Source organism: Melospiza melodia, chromosome 1 (assembly GCF_035770615.1).
Source record: "Melospiza melodia melodia isolate bMelMel2 chromosome 1, bMelMel2.pri, whole genome shotgun sequence".
Classification (NCBI taxonomy): domain Eukaryota; kingdom Metazoa; phylum Chordata; class Aves; order Passeriformes; family Passerellidae; genus Melospiza; species Melospiza melodia.
In genome coordinates this window covers 28,961,182-28,979,200 of record NC_086194.1, presented here as the reverse complement: position 1 = coordinate 28,979,200, position 18,019 = coordinate 28,961,182, and the positions used below count along the sequence as shown (strand labels likewise).

Below are 18,019 nucleotides of genomic sequence, written 5' to 3'. Positions count from 1 at the left end.
TTTAAATCCACAAGCTTGTTTGGTTTGTTTGTCATTATAGCCAGTCATTTAATAAATGGCATTGCTTTTCCTTACTGACCCCTTGCTGCTATGCTAATATCTGAGCTCAAGCTCTGAGCATGTCCAATAGTGATCTTGAGTGAGAGTCTGTAATTCTGAAAGGGCACGTTGTGTCATCTTTGTGTCTTCTGGGTTTCAGGAGGGCTTAAAGGATGACCAAAACCATTTAATGCGCACTAAACAACTTATAAATGAGAGATTTTCCAGCAAACTTAGCAAACACAATCTTTAAGCATTTCGCTTCCTGTTCCTTGCTTCATGTTTGCCTTAGACTATAATTGCATCAAGAGATTTGAGGTTTTCTACAAACTCAATGAACTACAGTGGGGCAGAAATCTCACAAAGTATGTGAAGGATTCTGAAGTGTTTGCATGATTCTCTCTTGGTACCCGTACAGGAGGACATGCAAATTAAAGCCATCTGTGAGATTATGCACAAATTCTTTCCCTGGCCTGAAATTCAAGTGACTTCTAGGCTACTTGATTACCACTTCATCATGGCTGGCCATTTAATTAATTGAATTGCAAGGAGAGAAAACTGGAAACTCCACTGACCCTGCAAGAACCTATTGCAATTTACATTTAATGTTTTAACTTGGTTTTTTCTTCCAGTGACTCATACACTGCTATACTAAGTCCTGGACAAGGATCATTTTTATTTTATTTTGATTTTCTCAGTTGGTAAGGAAATTAGTATTGTTGTGATGGAATTAAGATGATTTATACAACTCAGTCAAGAAGTCTTTTGCATTTTCTCTAGTATTTTGCACTAGAGCACTGCCTGATGCTTCAGTTGTGTTGGCACAGAGAGCTGAGAATTCATTCTAATTATGGATTCACAGTTCTAGATGATTCACTCCTGTTGTGTCGTAATTGTCATTGAAATTAATACATATGAGTAGCATTTTTGCTCCTCAAAGGTTCAGAAGGAAGTTCCTCAAAGGTTCAGAAGGAACTAGATTAGGAAAATCCAAGGAGCTAGATGTAGCCAGCATCTCCACAATCAATAGTAATAGACTGATATTGCCAACAGTACTTCTCAAGTTAAGAACTCAGTGCCCAATATCTCACTTTATAGGGACAAAACCCCCAGTGAGATGACAGGGCGTGCCTGTGTAGGAATTACCCAGAAGACCATTAGGAGATCCAGAACAATACTGAGGTTACTCTGCTCCAACAACTGGGCCAGTGCTCTAAGTGAGTTGCCAAGCCTTTTCCTCTCTAAAGCTTTTATACTTTGAAGTCTTGGTTATGATGAAGGCTGAAAATATTTTTAAACTTAACGTAGTTTTCATCTTTCAGGGAATCACACAATGGATTGCCTTGGACCAGGCCTTAAAGGTCATCTAGTTCCAGTCCCCTTACCATAGACAAGGACACCTTCCACTAGACCAGATTACTCAGAATTCCATCCAGTCTGGTCTTGGACACTTCCAGGGATAGTATATCCATCACTTCTTTGCAAAACTGTTCTAGTGCCTCATCACCCTCATAGTAAGCAGTTTCTCCCTAAAATCTAATCTAAAGCAGCCTTCTTTCAGTTTAAAACTGTTCCCACCTTGTGCTGTCACTGTATGCCCTCATAAAAACTTCCTCTCCATCTCTCTCGTAGGCCTCTTTATGTTCTGGAAAGTGCTATCAGGTCTCTCTCCCTGGAGCCTTCTCTTCTTCAGGTGGAACAACCCCAATTCTCTCAGTCTGTCTACATACCACAGGTTCTCAAATCCTATGATCAATTTAGTGGCCCTCTCCAACAAGTCTAGATCTTTTGTATTTTGGTGGCCTCGGAGCTGGATGCAGTATTCCAGGTGAGGTCTGCCCAGAAGAGAGGGGAAGAACCTCCTTTGATCTCCTCGTCACACTTCTTCCTGAAGCCCAGGGTATGGCTGGCACACATTGCAATAAAAGATTTGTCTGGAATTTTAATTTCTTGCACTCGTTGTGAAATATTCTAATTTTGGTTTTCCTGTGTAGCATAATTTTCTAGCACATAAATGTTTTCTGAAAATGGCCCTACACTGCATTATCAGGTAAACAGACATTGAAATGCAATTGGTTATGGGGGCCTCTAGGTTTGTAATTCTAGGTCTAAATGACAATGATGTATGCAATGTGCTGTTAATTCATACAGTCAAACAGAAAACAACACTTGTTTTCTTTTTGCATTGAAGATACTTGTTTGCATGTACTTTTAATTCCACATCTCATAGTTTCACATGTGAATATAATAACCATTTTATTTCTTCCTACTGGTACATTACTTTTTCCTGATTTAAGGTTTAGTCCTTGATGCTGCATTTGAAACAAAGGCTTTACAGAAAGCCATAATGTTGGGCAAGTATCTGCCTTATTAATTTCTCTGTTTTTTTCTTTTTAATTTTGATATTATATACTATTTTGTTATATGACACATCATGATAAAATAAACACTGTTAATCTTCTTAAAGAGTCAGCGTCAAGAGGTTAAAATGTGGTCAAGGGTTAATTTACCAGACAGAAATCTCATTAGGTTTTCATGGATTTGCTGTAGTCAGTCACATATGTAGTTGTTGTTTTAATGAGTCTTCTATAGACTGTTTAAAAAGTTGCTGCTCAACAGTTTGGATGGAGGGCATCCTTTTTGTTGGCTCATCAGTGACATCAGAGTTTACTGGGGAAATGCCTGGAAGGAATGGATAAAGGAAAACAATTTCCAAAACCTAGTATTTAAAAAACCTAGGATTTTTAAATGTAGCTTTGAAATGTACCTGCATATTATGCTCCAATTGTGACTATCCCTTTTCTGAAGGATTTTTTTCAGTATAAGCATTATTTCATGAGGGTGTCCATAAAAAAAAAGGGTTTTTTTTATCATAAAGTATTTTTGAGTGTATTTCCCTGTCTTCTTATCAAGTACATTTATTATCTTTATTGTTTTATTCTTTTTAAAAAAATACTATTGAACTTGGATTTTATCATATTGTATTATGATGATTTATTTCTTGATTTGAAAATGTGTTTAAACTCTTTCTATATTTTCCAGAAGAAACCAGTATTTATCGAATCTTCTCTTTGCTCTGTTTTGATTTAATTTTATGTTTTACATTACAGCAATTATTTGTAACTCCATAGTGTGTCAAATTGAACAGAAAATATATTTTTCCTTGTCCACTTTCAAATAAATGTTTGAAGTATATATTACCATTAGGAAATGGAAATAATATATAATTTCAATATATATTGAAGCTTTATAGAGTACTTGAACATGTCTGTTTGTAAAAGGGAGCTAGTATCTTATTTCTAAAGCGGTATTATTGGAAAAGTTGATTTAAAAATAATTTCTTATAGCAAAAAAAAATTCAGCACATTTTTTGGATATTTTCAGTTGGGTTAAAAATTGTTCCACCTTTTCAACTAAAAATAGAAGTGATTTTGAAGTTAATTTTTCATTTTCTAAAAGGATTATTTAAAAGGAAAAGATATTTAATAATACAGTACTATTTAAAGTAATTATGTTTTAACTACTCTTTCCAAAAAGAGTAGTTAAAACATAAAAACTTTATAAAACCCCCAAAAGTTGCAAGAATTTTGAACAAGCATGTAAAATTACAAAGTAATTACTATGCCTTCCCCAGTTAACATATGAGACAGTTATGGCTGATGATGATACAAATTGCAATTCAGCACATAGAACTACATCTACAGCATCCTCCTCTTAATAGTTAATGAAGTTTTTCTGAGTACCACTCAGCACAGTGGATGAACAAAGATGAGGATAAAGAGGGCTTCAAAACAGCTTTACTCTTCCTTTCCTCCCTAGCATGTGTAACAGGGCCAGAGAGAGGGAGGAGGGAAGGGAAGGGAAGGAAGAGATGTGTGGCATGAGGAGGAGCAGCAAGCAGTACAGTGTTTCTCCTGCTAGGATGCATTTATTGCACAGCTTCTCTCAGAGCCACAGCCCAGCCGGGACCACAGAGAGCTCGGCTCTTTGCACAGAGTCGACCTCCTAGAGCTCAGTGAAGCAGGATGCCAAACCTGTGCACATGCAGGGGAGGTGGTGCTGTGTGCTGGAAGGTGGCCACGGTGCTGTGCCAGGCTTTGTAAGGTGCAGGTTGTGATGTAGGGAAGGGAAGGTGGGACCCAGCCCGTGTGAATTTCATAGGCGATTCCTAATATGTGATGGCTCTGAGGTAACTTTGGAAACTTCACTTGATGTTGGTTTAATTACCTTGGCTGACTGACACACTGACAATTTTTAGTGCACTGTTCAAAGACAAGAAAATCCATTACTGATTTTGCTTTGGAAGAATATGTGGTCAAGTCCAGTGCTTTGGGAGCTGGTTGGTGAGTGGCTCAGCGTATCCATCCAGTGGGTGGGGTGGTCAGCTGGAGGCAGTCACTTCATTGGCTCTGCTGGTCCGGGGATCAGACTGGCCACTTGCTTCCCAGGGTCGTATGTGCAGCCACAGCCTTCCCACAAGCCCAGCAGCTGCTCCAGTCTGAGTATGGGTATAAATAAGAAAATGGTGGCCTGTGAGAAGCTGTGAACGCCCCATCCCTGGCAGTGCTCAAGGCTGGATGTGGCTTTGAGCAATCTGGTGTAGTGAGAGCTGCCCATGGTGAGGGGTAGAATTAGCAATTATTGTATCACCAAAGTGGCTTACAGGAACAACTGAAAGACTTGGTCAAGAACAGAATAAAATTATCATTAGGTTTTTACATTTAGAATAACATTACTCTCTTGTAATTGCAGGTATGCTGGGATGGGTGTGTGAAAACAGAAGGAACAAGAACAGAAAAAACAAGCTGCTGGTGGTGGATGTTTTCCCTGTGAAGGCCATATGGGAAGGACAGTGTAATGAAACAACTATAGTTTCTGAAACAAAGTAGTACAGAAGAAGTGGCCTGAATATTGTTAAAACCACCAGAGGGAAATTATGCAAAAGCACGTTTCTTTAGTTGGGTTTACACTGTCAGCTACAAAGTGAGGCCTCAGAAATGGCCGAGTTGCTGGCTTTGGGGCTTTACTTGTTAAATGCTGAACTACATCAGACATAGAAACCTGAAACTTTGTATCTCACAGCAAGACGCCGTCATGAATACCTAAATTTACCACCTGATTGTTGTGATACCTGGAATTTACTGCTCAAAGGGAGGACAAATATAGCTGTTACGAAACCACACAAATCTCCTTTGGTGCATCTTGGTAGTTCAGAAAAGCAAGAGTTTTTGGACACAGCCTTCCAACAGCCGCTCTGTCCAAAGAACAGAAAGCTTGCTTTCTTAGAGAAGTCCTCAGAAGTCCTGACCTTGGTAGGTCCTGGCACCACTACACCAAAAATTGCCCTAGATCCGGTGTATGGGTGCTGCCAAATTCTGTCCACAAAACCTTGAAATTATGTCATCCTCGTAGAAATAAAAATTGCTTTCTATGATTCAATGAAAAAAAAAAAAAAAAAAAAAGAAAAAGAACCAAAAAAAACCTACCCCAAACCCACCAACCAAACAGGGCCGACAAAAAAAGCCAAACCGAGAGCACCCGTGAGCCCCGGGATGCCACCAGCTCCGGACAAAACGGTACCAAGTGCCTCTGGTCGCGCTCACTCCGGGCGCTTTGCGGGGCAGCTCTGCCGCCAGAAAGGGCGCGCGTGTGCGCGGGGGGCGCCTTTCGCTTTACGGAGTCAGGCGGGCGAAACTTTTTCTTTAAATAATTTAAATTTTTGTGAATGGAAGGGGTTGCCGTGCCGCCCGGGGGGGCGCAGGGGACACGGCGTGCCCGCGGCGGGATCCCGGCGGGCCCCGGGCGCCGCTTCCGAGGCGCTGCCCCGCGGGCCGGGGCCGCGGCCGGAGTCGCCCCCCGCGGGGCCGGGCGGGGCGGCGGGGCCGGGGCCGGGGCGGGCGGGCCGCGGCGATCGGCGATCCGGCGGGGGGCGCGGGGAGCCAATGGGCGGCGGGGATCCGCCGGCGCGGCTCGGGGGCCCCTGGAGGAGGAGGAGAGGAAAAACCACGGGATTGAGCTCTGTCAGTGGCGCTCGCGGCTTCCAAGGGGGAAGTGCCGGGGAATAATTAATGTTTTTATTAAATTTGGAGGGAATTTTTTTGCAGCCGATCGCCGCGCGTGGCCTTCAGGTGGGTCTTCCCCCGCAACTTTGCCCGCCGCCCCGCAGGATTGCGCGGCGGCAGCGGGGCTGCGGGAGCGATCCTGTGGGAGAAGGTGGCTGGTGCGCGGGGCGGGGGGGCCGTGTCTGTGCGTGCGTGTGTCTGTCTGTCTGTGTCTGTGTGTGTGTGTGTGTGTGTGTGTGTGTGTGTGTGTGAGGGCGGTGAGTGCGTGGCCGCCGGGCGCCGCCGCCGCCGCGAGGTGCGCGGCGAGCCCCGCGTTCGCCATTACGAGTTGAGCACACGCTGCGAGAGCCGGGGCTGCCGGCGGCGCGGATCGCCCGCGGGCGCGGCGCGCAGTGTAAATAAAGCCCTGCCTCTCGCCCCGCCGGCCGCCGCCGCCGCCGCGGGCTTGTGCTCCGCGCTTTGCTGGCAGGAGCGTGTAACCCAGGTGAAGGCAGAGAAGGGAGGGTTGTTTTTATGAATGGGACTCTTTGAGGTTAATTAGGTATGCAAATGCAAGCAGTTCATTCATGCTGTCTCTCTTTTTTTTTTTTTTTTTTTTTTTTTTTTTTTTTTTTTTTTAAATCTAAAAGCCATCTTGTATTCCCCTCTAGGCTGATTGGAGTCCAGATCCCGAGGAAATCTCCAGATCAAATGCCCAGTAAATAAAAAACACTGAGCTAAGACTCGTGGAAGAGCTGCAGAATGGATGGATTTTATGACCAGCAAGTGCCTTACATGGTCACCAATGTGAGTGATCAGTTCAAAGTTGGTGTTTATAAACTTGACTCCGACTTATTTCTGTGGGGGAGTTTTACAGACACAGTCTCTGCTTTGTTACGGCTGTAGGGGCGACTCTTCATCTGGGAGCTTTGCTTGCAAGATGAGCCTATCTTCTTAGTTATTGCAATAAAGCATCGTGTTCTTTTAAAGACAGTTTTGGGATGATTAAAAAATCATGCACATGATTAGCGGATGAGGGAGGCGAGAGCAGCAGCAGCTGCATTCAAAGTTTCTGGCTGCGTTTGCCTGCAACGTTCAAAAGAATGAAGTTGAGGCAAACATTAACCTTTTTTTTTCCCTCTCTGTTTTTTTTTTTTTTTTCTTTCAGGACTTTGCAAACAATTTTATAAGTAACGCAGGGAAACAAAGCAATCTATTATAATTTCATGTCTGGGTTCTCCTGCATAGCTTATGCTATGGGGATTTATGGGCTATTGTGTAGGTTTGTATACTTTAGATGCTAAAAATACGATTGGCATTGTGTTGCTGCTTGAGCACATTATATATGTATTGTACAAATAGATGCCTACATAGATAGATAGAAATGTGTTGCATTTAGATATAGGACTCTTTGGGAGGATATTAGGTGCTCAGCAATATCTTTTGTTAGAAATTGAAGGCTGGCAAGAAGTCCCTGTTTGAAAATATAAAGAATTTACGCCAACTTTGCATATTCCTGATTAATTAAAAAAGCCCAAAACAAACCCAACCAAATCTCAAACCTCAGATTTCTAAAGTAACTGATCTTTCCTGTTTATAGAATCCGCGTGGGAGAAACTGTAATGAGAGACCGACAAATGTCAGGAAAAGAAAATTCATTAACAGAGACCTGGCTCATGATTCAGAAGGTGAGGGCTTGTTGTTCCCCCCCCACCCCCCCCCTTTTCTTACTAATGCAGAGAAGCTTTTGGAGAGCTCTTTATTTATTTATTTTGGAGATAAATATATCTAGATCAATCTGAATAAACAAGACAAGAAAACTACATTTACTAATGCAAAACAAACTGGCAAAGGCAATAAATTTCTAAAGTTGAAAGTCTTTCCTTGACTTACCCTGTTGCATTTTGTGCACATGTGGCACACGGATGTCATGCACCGAGGACAAGCCTTTGCGGCATCTGACACAAATCATGGCACCTGGGTTTTCACCATCAAGCCTCTTCATATTTAGGGCAGTCTTCATCCCTCCCATCTTTTAACGTCCTTTTCCCTGGTATATCTTCACTAGTGGTAGCAGGAGTGAGATAATTTGGGTGTGGAGATTTGATTTTCACCAGCTTTGCTGTATAGTCAGGGCTCTGGTGCCTGCTGGCCTGTTTCTCTTGTTGTATGACACTGACAGGGTTAAAAATCCAGGGAATTTCGATTAAGAGAACCCAGGGTGGAGAAAGTTTTGGAGGCCCAGAGGTTTGTAACTTAGTCCCATCAGTAGCCACCCAGGACTGTAGCTTGAGAGCTGTAGCTGTTAACACTTCTTTAGGTTACAAGGGCTGTGTTATGCTACGCCTACAGCCCAGAAAGTACACGAGACCTACAGGAAGATATGTAGAGGCCTATAACTTACCCCTATGTAAATCTTATCAGGGTAAGAACACACTGACACACTTTTCAAAGTCCATACTTGCCTGGAAAAGTAGATTCAAAAACAAGCAACTTTCTGATTTTCAGTTAAATCATTTCCCAATGTGCATGTAGGGTATCAGTACACAGGATAAATGAATAGCCTCTGTCACTTAGGTATATGTAAATAGTTATCTGTCAGCATTCATAAAAGAGGAAGTCTCTCTCAAAATACAGTAAATTAAAAATAAACCATTTGTTAGTTCAAATATCCTACTTAGTCTTGGCAAACAGAATTTTCGTAACTGAGTTTCTGAGGCTTGCAAGTAAGCTAAATGCTGCTCTGCTTTACACCCATCATAAGTACCTGATTTCAGTGCATTGCAAAAGATAAGCTGCTGCAAAATTCAGTCCATGAAGAAGGTGGTTTTAGTTTTAAAGAAGTGCAGTGAGTACAGCATAGAGGAAATAGTGGTGGTTCTCATGTCATATGAAGTAAAACATTAGGGGAAGTACAAAAGATTTCCCATTTCTCTTTGCTATTGCAGCATCTCAGGTCACGGCTTCAGAATTTTTATATGATAGTTATGACCCTACTATTAAAAATTCTCAGTTGTTGCTCAGGCAGAACTGTGGAAGTCCAAGCAAGCTTTATCTGGGGCAGATATTACAGGAGGAGGCCTGAATTGTATAAGAAGAAATTGTTCACCTGTAAGAAATGTTACGATTTTTAACTTTTCTATGTGTTGCTGAATGAGCCTTTTATACTACAGAGCTCTGTTAAGATTCTGGTTATTATTTCAGGAGCTGAAAATACAGTAAGTGCTTGGGGTTTTTTTAATAGGTGTAGAAAAATCAGTAACTGATGCCTCAGAATGCCTGCTTTTTCTGTGCACTTGACTGCCAAACCAGAATTGATGTATATTGCTCTTAAGGAAAAATATATTTTTGAACCTATTTTAATCTTTTGAAGAGATAAAATTTTATCCATGTCTTTATCTTTTTGCAGAACTCTTTCAAGATCTGAGCCAATTACAGGAGACATGGCTTGCAGAAGGTAAGGGAAAAAACTGCTTGTAAAAAGAGGAAAAACAACTCTGGAGGGGAAAAAAAAAGTCCTGAACTTGCTGTCTTAATGTTCAGCCCAATTAATTGAGCTCTAAAAGAGCCACCTCATGTGTCATGCATACATTAGAGCCTCTGATGAGTTTGTCTTTGGGGACTCTGGGGCTGCTCTACCCAGTGTCATCACAAATTACCAGGAGAAATTGCTTCCAGCTCACAATCACATCTGCTTTTGGCAAGAACTAATGCACCAAGACTTCAAGTTCTAAGCCTCTGTTCAGATTTTAATTGCAATTGATCAGGTTTATATTATTGTACCTCGAGAGACTACATACAGCCAGAACTGGGCTTGCTGTTTCCTTTTCAGCAGCACATATAATTATTTGGTGTTCTGGTGGAGTACTTTTCTGATGGCAGAAATTAGTTTCTCTGGGTTCATCGGGACGGGATGCTTCAAGATTTAAGTGCAAGTGTCTTCTTTCCACCTTGTTCACAACACAGAACATTAGGTGTGTATGAAATGCTTAACCAGTACTTTTTCTTTCTTTCTTTTTTTTTTTTTTTCAGAAACCTGTAAATATTTTGCATGTTATTTTTGTCTTTGTATTTGTAGTTGTGAGATTCTCTACCGGGTGATTAGAAAACTAACATCGGTCTGTTTTACACATGCATGCTCTTTTAAGTACTTCAGATAATCTTGCAGAGCACATTCTAGTGAAGAGAAAAGGTTTAAGAACAATAATGTACAAATCTGAATTTCGAGCAGTTGTTGAGATATTCATTTAACAGTAACAAAAATGAGCTGCTGCAATAGAACTTTAACAAGTTGCAAGGTACATTTTTGCTTGTTCAAGTCTATTTGTTTTCAGCAACATTTTCTGATTTTTTTTCTTTGATATTTGCAGTACTGTTTATTTGAAGCATAAAGATTTTTTTGCATTATCTCTTCTCAATATTTCTGGTCAGTTTTTTATGTAAACTTGTGCATCTGAAATAGACATAAATTTGATGCAAGTTAAAATAATCTCTCCAGATTCATCCTGATTTAAATGAATGTGAGTATTCACATATGTTTAAGTTTTTTCCTGGACAGGACTATGTATAGCTGTTTTTAGAAGAGTAGTTCTGTGTTTGATTTTTTTGGTTTGTTTTTTTTTTTTTTTTTTGTTGTTGTTGTTGAGGTTTTTTTGGTTTTTGATTTTTTTGTTTTGTTTAGTTTTTGTTTTAAAGGAGGGATGTTGGGGTGAAATGCTTGCTGTTAGTGTTCATAGAAAGGGAAATGTTGCTGACTGCTTGTTTATACCCTGATTCTGTTTTAACAGCTTTTTGTGGGGTTTCTTTACCTATTAGTAAGTTGTGGGGTAATGTTTATTTTGATGACATTTTTATTCTGCTAGTGTTAGTTTTACTATGGGGTTATTCTGTGTATAATCAAAAACCCCTCCTGAAATTAATGAACAGAGGATATATTTTTATGAACTAATAAAATTCTTCCCTAATAACTGAAAACAGGCTGTCCTGAACTAAGATCCTTTTTGTAGTATAATGGTCAGCTGTAGCTGTCTCCCTGTGGTGATTTTCCTAAGGAGCTCTTTACATTGTATCATCTCATTCATGATAGCAATCAGAAACATTTAAAGTGCTACTCAAAAGATACTATATTTTAATTTAGAGGTTAACTTTCAGATTGATTGTTTCACTGGCATGGATGGTTTTATTTCTGAAAAATGGTTAAATTTCTTTGATCTTAAGTCAGAAAAATGCAGGCAGATTCTTAATGCATGTGCAGATAATAATGGAAGTTGGAAAAATAATGCAGAATTTAAAACTGAAATTTGATGACTTCCATAGGTACATAAATTAATGTAATGGCAATTTTTTTTTCTGAAGGCACTGCTTATTTTAGACTAGAATCATTTGTTTGAGAGCCTTTTAACCTCTTTATCAGAGAATATTTCACTGAATAAATTTAGATAGGTTTGAGAGACAAGGTGTCTAGTCCCATGTCAGCTAGGTTGAAAAGCCTTTATAAAGGCAGATAAAATAATCTGAGAAATATTTAAAAATGAAAAAAAAAGTTCCTTTTTTTTTTTACATAGCAGAAAGAAATAAACCTAAATAACACTATTTGTCCACGTTATATTTCAACTAAATATTACAGGTTTTGCAGTGTTCTAGAAATACTTTTAGAAATCTCTGTTTCGGGCCATGCCGTGGTTTGAGCTGTTTCATGAAACAAACTTTGCACAGCTTTTCATAAGGCTAAACTAAAACTGAAATAAAAAGTTAAGATGACAACATCAAATATTGAACTATTAGCTTCATCCCAAAGTTTTATCGAAAAAAATAAAAAACCACCCTTAACAACTTCTGTTGCTCCTTATAATATGCTGGTGTTTGAGGGCATTGTAGCTCTGCTCAAATGTCTATACGGATGAGCTTAGCCAGGAAACAGATTTTGAAATCAGACTTGTTTACCCATTGCTAGATGTGTCCATTTATGTTCTTCTGGACCTTCCTAGGCTAGAAGTCTGCCAATTTGGCAGCATCACTTCTGTTTACATATTTCTTTTCATAGTGCTCTGGAGCCAGGGAAATGACCATGAAATTTTAAAACATCTTGACCCTTTTTAAGAAAAGCAGTGGCAGCTGACCAGGTTTCTCCCGCAAGTTCAGATCCCCACTGGGGTGTAACCAGGTCAAAAATATACTTATTTGTTAGGAGAAGAAAGTGAGTTGCATTTTATGACACACAAAAATAATGCTTGTGGATTTCTCTTTGTTTTGCTTTTCTTGAAGCTGTCCTTATTGCATCACATATTTTAGCCTGAAGATTTTTACAGCTAGTGTCACCTGTGACAAGTTGGTGGTAAACAAGTAAACAGAAAATATGTGTATTCTTTTCCTCTTGAAAATGGTGGGAGGTTCACTTGTATTAAAGAATTAATCCAAATGTAAACAATTTGTGTAACCTGTTTAATATTTTATTACTACATAATTAACAAGCTGAATACTACTTACAGAGAGCTCACAAATGTATTCCACTAGCTGCATAGTAGATTTTTATGGAAATGAGTTTTACTTCTTATTCTGTGTAGTATTATATACGTAAGAAAGACTCTAAATTATTTTGATGTAAAACAACTCTAAGATTGCCCTGTGTCAATTGTTATGCAAGACAGAAGATAGAGTATAACAGTTTTCTCATGCTAGAAATTGAAAATGGGAAGCCTTTGATAATTTTTTCAATGTTCAACCTTGAAATAGTTAAACTTGCCTATTGCTAATCAAGACAAATATTATTTGGATTTTATCATGTATATTTAAATAACTCAGTGGCAACATTTTGACATGATAATACTATAAAATGACTTTATTGATTCCATGTGTTTGGAATCAGATTGGTTCTGTCAGGTAGCAATTGTTCGGTGACTGGAAAAAAGTGGTTAAAATATTAATCTAATGTTATCTTGTCATGGTAACTCTACCTACTTGTGGAACAAAATGTAGAGAGAACAAATTGTTAGTGAGTGAGTGAGTGTCTCCTTTCTATGGTGAAAGCATTTGGTTTTGGGGAATACTAGATTAACAAAGAACTCCAATTTTTAAAAAATATTATTTAGACACTTATTTCTCCTACAGCTTGTTTAAGATACATAAAAGGCATCCCAAGTGAAGACAAATAATAAATTTATACGCTAGATCTGCTTCTTGGAGCAAGTTAATAAGCTTTTCAGATGGCAATACACTAAAAACTAAAATATAACATTCTTTGTGTGATTTGTAAAACATACAAAAAGATTAAGTAAACAGAAAGGGGTCTGAAATAACTGCTACTGGTATCGGGTTCGTGCCTCTGCCGCAACTCTGCTAAATTGAGGGGATGGCTTCTTCAGCTACTGGTATTCAGAAGCCACTTCTTAGTATCTGAAAGTAAGCAATTTCTCTCAAATAATTATTGGCCAGCTTTGGAATGAACTTGAGGAAATAAGTTTCTTCCCTCTGTTCTCCTGATGTGAAGGTCCCACCAGTGTTGCAGTGATGTCTAAGCAAGTGTTGACTTGTCATTTGTTTCTTGAATGAGGAGGTGTGAAAGGAAATAGTTTCTAGGTCTTGAAGGATTGCTTTTAATAAAAGAGAGTACTGGATCTTCAAATATTATTCTAGTTGGAGTGGCTTTGTTTAATCTGGCTAACTAGCTTTTTTCTCCCAAAAAGTTGTAAAATTTAGCCAGTGCAAGGCAGATGGTATGTAGCCACATTCAAGAGCTGTCCATATTTTTATAGGAGCAGTAAGAGTCAAGAAATTGTAATTTAGTACCTCCATGACTGAAATCTGCCTGACAGGAAGAAACACTCTTAAAAGAAGTGAAAACACTTTCAGTTTGTAATACAGAGAATATCTTATTCTCTTTTTTTTTTTTTTTTTTGTGGACTCCAGTGATCTGATAGATTTGATTTTCTAATACAGCTCATGATTATAAATATCTGCACTAAAAAAAAGAATAGTTAGATTAGGCAAAAATGAAGGAAAGGGATGTTATTAAAATAAAAATCCAAAAGAAATAAACTCACCAAAAATCTACAAGTCTGAAAGGCTGCATAGCAATAAACTTTTTCGTGTTTTTTTTGTTTGCTAGTAAAGTAAATAATTTTATTCAAAATCATAATTTTCAAATGCGGACAGGGTTTTGCTAACCATGAGACATGTAGCAAAATACTAAATGTGAGAACTCCTTTTAAAACTAACTTTTTTCTCATTTTTAGTATAGCAGCAAATGAAGAGCAGATTCTGCAAACCCATCTTCATATTCCTAGGGATTATTCACATAAGGAAGAATTTTGAGATCTGGAACTAGTTTGGAAGTGCATTTAAGTTTATTAGTCTGAGCATCTCACGTTATGTAAAAAGGGTTTGGGGTTGTTTTGACAGCAAATCCAGTGCTTATGGGTAATAATTTTTTTTACCATCTTGAAATTTATCACTGTTTTACCTTCCCAGTGCTTCTTTGTTATAAGCAGTTGTTCCCGTGGAAAAAGTGCAGCCACCAACCAACACCCCCCCCACCCCAGCTCTTGCAGAATACTTACAATTTAGCCAATCTTTCAGATATTCAGAACTGACAATGAATCAAAGAAAACTCAGTAGATCCATTACTTTTGAAGCTAAAGTCTTATTTTAGCTAAGGCCAAAATACTACTGCTCATATAGAATTTCCTGTCAATTTCAATTTCTTTTGCCACTTTGAATAAATGATGGATATTTTAAAGCTAATTGCTCTTAGCTCTAAAAGTGAAGCATGAGGTCAGAGCACACAGTACCGCAGGAAGTGTTCTGCTACCCAAAATAAAGTTTTAAGTGAAGCATTTTCAGCTTCTTGTTTTTCTGGACTGTTTCCAGTTTGTTTTTTTTTTTTTTAAACAAGAACACCTTTCTCTGGAGTGCAGCTGAGCTTTTGGAAGCAGTTGGTGAGTGGGAGAAGGAAGAGTTAAGTTTAAGCCCTTTATAGTTTGCTTAACTTTTCATTTATTAAATAACGTTCCTCAGCAGGTCTGTGCTGCATCTTGAGACAAAGCAGTGAAATCACTGTGTTTATGCCTAAAGTTCAAGTTTACTTTGCTGTAGCTTTCTGGAAGGGTGTGACATGAAAAGCTTGTGGTTGGGGCCACATGGTTCATGCTGGACTGTGTTTTTGTGAATGGAGGCAGAACTCCAGTTCTGACTGCTTGTCTTGAGGAATTGCTTCGGAGATCAGCTGTCTCATTCACTGGCAGAAAGAATGACTCATACATCTTCTGCCTTGTTTGGCTCCAGGTCATTGTTACAGTGGATAGAGCTGGTTTTAATTAAATATTAACTCCTTTTGTCCTGGATGCTTGTTAATGGGGACTTTTTGTTTACTTGCAATGAAAGCAAGCTAACAGGCCCGAGTTCTAAACTTTTTTTTTCCCTCCAAATTGCTTTCCCTTTGCAAAATGAGCCGTCAGTTCAGCCTTTCAAAGAGTGTTTAAAGCTTTAAAAACTACAAACAAGCATTAAGTATTTTTGTGCTGTGAATGTTTGCATATCTCAGTAGGTAGTGAAACTGTAAAACCTAAACTGATAACATCTTCAAGATCGTAATTTAAATTTCTGCATGCTTTCCAAATCCTCTTGAGACATTATAGCTATAGTCAGAAGGAAAAAAAAACTTTTGGTAATATTCTAGGCTGAGTTGGATAGCTTATGCTGCAGATGTTGTCTGCTTCAGGAGTCTGAGACTTGATGGCTCTGAATGTGGAATGAACTCATGTAGCTGCTTCTGCTATAAGCAGTAAAAGCCACGTGCTTAATATCCTTCAAAACCTTTTATCAGCCTTTTGGAATATACTTGCCTTCTCAGACCCCCTTAATTAAGTAGCTCAAGGAAATGTTCTCATTCAGATGGGTGATCATTTCAGATATCTTTTTTCAATTTCCCTCTGAATGGCAAAGTAAAAAAACAAGTTTTGCTGATTTCTGCATTGTGTCTTGTGTATGTTAACAGAAGCTTTTATAGTGGCCTTGCTAAGTTGCAGTATTTATGAATAAAAGAGGAAATGAATGGCCATGTAGATAAATGTGTAGACAGTTGTGACGCTGCAAGTTACATTTTCCTTTCAGACATTCATGTTGAAGTGTCTTTACCTGCCTATTTAATTTGCTGCAAAATCTACCTGTGATTATCCAAAATCCAGGTAGAAAAGCCCTCCTCTGCTTGAGCGATGGGATGATGTGTCCCGATGATGCAGCATCTCACAGCGAGATGCTGGTGGAAGGGGCCTCTGCATGACGATGAGTGCTTGCGTTTCAGCAGGATGAGCGTACGCAATTTCAGTTTTGCTAGTTTAGGAATAATATCAGATTAAGTGAAAGAAATAAGTACTCATTTCCACCAGTTAGCAGGTCCTTTTAATTTCTCCATATAGGCTTATGGGTTCATTTCTAAGGTACTTATGCTACTAAATTTGCATTCCAGTTGGAGATGCATGTTCCTAGTTTGAATGTTTTGCTTGCTGTTATTTGTTATATTTATATTTGGTAGGGTTTTAAATACTCTTTAACTTGCATTGTTCCTTTCTCTACAGAGGCTTTTAAGGCTATGTTAATATTGCATTTAAAGTAAATTTTGACAGCATAGTCTCCACCTGTTTCTAAAGTGCCGATAAAATGACGCGCTCCGTCTCTATTAAATACGCCTTCATAAATTTTGGAGATCCATGAATAAAGTACATTATTCTTGTTTACTCCATAAACAAGAGCAAATCAGTGGTAATGGCAGAAATGTAGTAGTTTCTATGACAGTTCAACCAGATATATTTTATTTTTTTCATAGAGTACTATGGCTGGGAAAAAAAAGGACCTTACTTACTGATATATACATAAATCTCTACAGCGGATTTTTTTTCTGGACTAAGTCAAATTAAACTGATAAAACCAGAATGAAGCACTGGTGAAGCTGTCCAGTGCACGGAGGATGCTCTCTGGAAAGTTATATGAGATTTCTATCCCTGTTCTGCAACCACTAAATGTAGCCTCTTTATTTAAACAGAAGGGGGTTTTGTTTTCTTTGAGGCTTTCAAAGATATCTTAGATTCACAAATTTTTATATATATATATCTCTACATATACATGTATATATGAAATGCAGGTGCATGTTAAAAAATTAATCCTGCTAGTCTCCCTGCTGCATTTGAAAATGGTGTGTGGCTTAAGAAAAATGTGTGGGATGTGTCTTCTGTAAACAAGTGACTTGATTCAATTACTTTAACTCTGAATGTACTCACAGATGCTTCAAAAACAAGTGGACTTATTAGAAATCTTAGGTACTGATTTCTAAGTAGAAGACCTTGATTTCATAATCAGATTTTTCTTGGTAAAACTTGTGTGGTTTCTCTAGAAGAAAGAGAAATTGAATACATCAAAATACTGGGTATATTTGGGTTGGTAGTGTTTTATACAACTTCAAATTTTGAGGAGCCAATGTATGCTCAGAGGTACTGGTTTATTATAAAAGGATGAGTTACAGTCAGGTTTGATTTTGTTCAGTTTTTTTTTTTTTAATTAGAAACCCGAGCAACAAAGCAACAGTAGCTATGCTTTTTTTTTCAAAGTAAGGCTAATTACACTTAGTGTCTTTATCTCACACTTCTTTTCAAATCTGTATTTGCACATTTCCAAGGTCATTTGCTTTTAAGGGGTATTTGCTGCAATTAAGAGAGTAGGATTTTAATTTTATTTTAAAACCCAGAACAAATAATTTTTCAGTATTATGAGCCTGATTCTGAACTCTTTACCCAGGAAAAAAACTTCCAGTTAAGTCATTAGAAATATTTCCTGAGTAAAGGAGTGGAGGTCTGGTCCATGAAGAGCAGTGTAATGCACATTCAAAATAATTGTGAGTAATTTTAATTAAATATATATTTTTAATTCAAATTATATAAAAACTAGTAGAA

The 18,019-nt window shown here is 38.5% G+C and overlaps 1 protein-coding gene across 3 annotated transcripts in view; it reads left to right on the top strand.

The window, feature by feature from the left end:
- The first annotated feature begins 6,004 nt into the window (after positions 1-6,004).
- The window catches only part of ETV1 (ETS variant transcription factor 1), a 65,765-nt gene continuing 53,750 nt past the window's right edge, over positions 6,005-18,019 (top strand). Inside the window, exons 1-4 of one of the 3 annotated variants that reach the window (XM_063152289.1) lie at positions 6,005-6,167; positions 6,752-6,887; positions 7,681-7,768; positions 9,490-9,537. In XM_063152289.1, the coding sequence (XP_063008359.1) occupies positions 6,843-6,887; positions 7,681-7,768; positions 9,490-9,537 (181 nt within the window). In that variant the 5' untranslated portion in view covers positions 6,005-6,167; positions 6,752-6,842. Of the gene's footprint in view, positions 6,168-6,595; positions 6,643-6,751; positions 6,888-7,680; positions 7,769-9,489; positions 9,538-9,680; positions 10,055-18,019 lie in introns of those variants that run through there. The other 2 variants (XM_063152298.1, XM_063152307.1) reach the window with 2 other exon arrangements.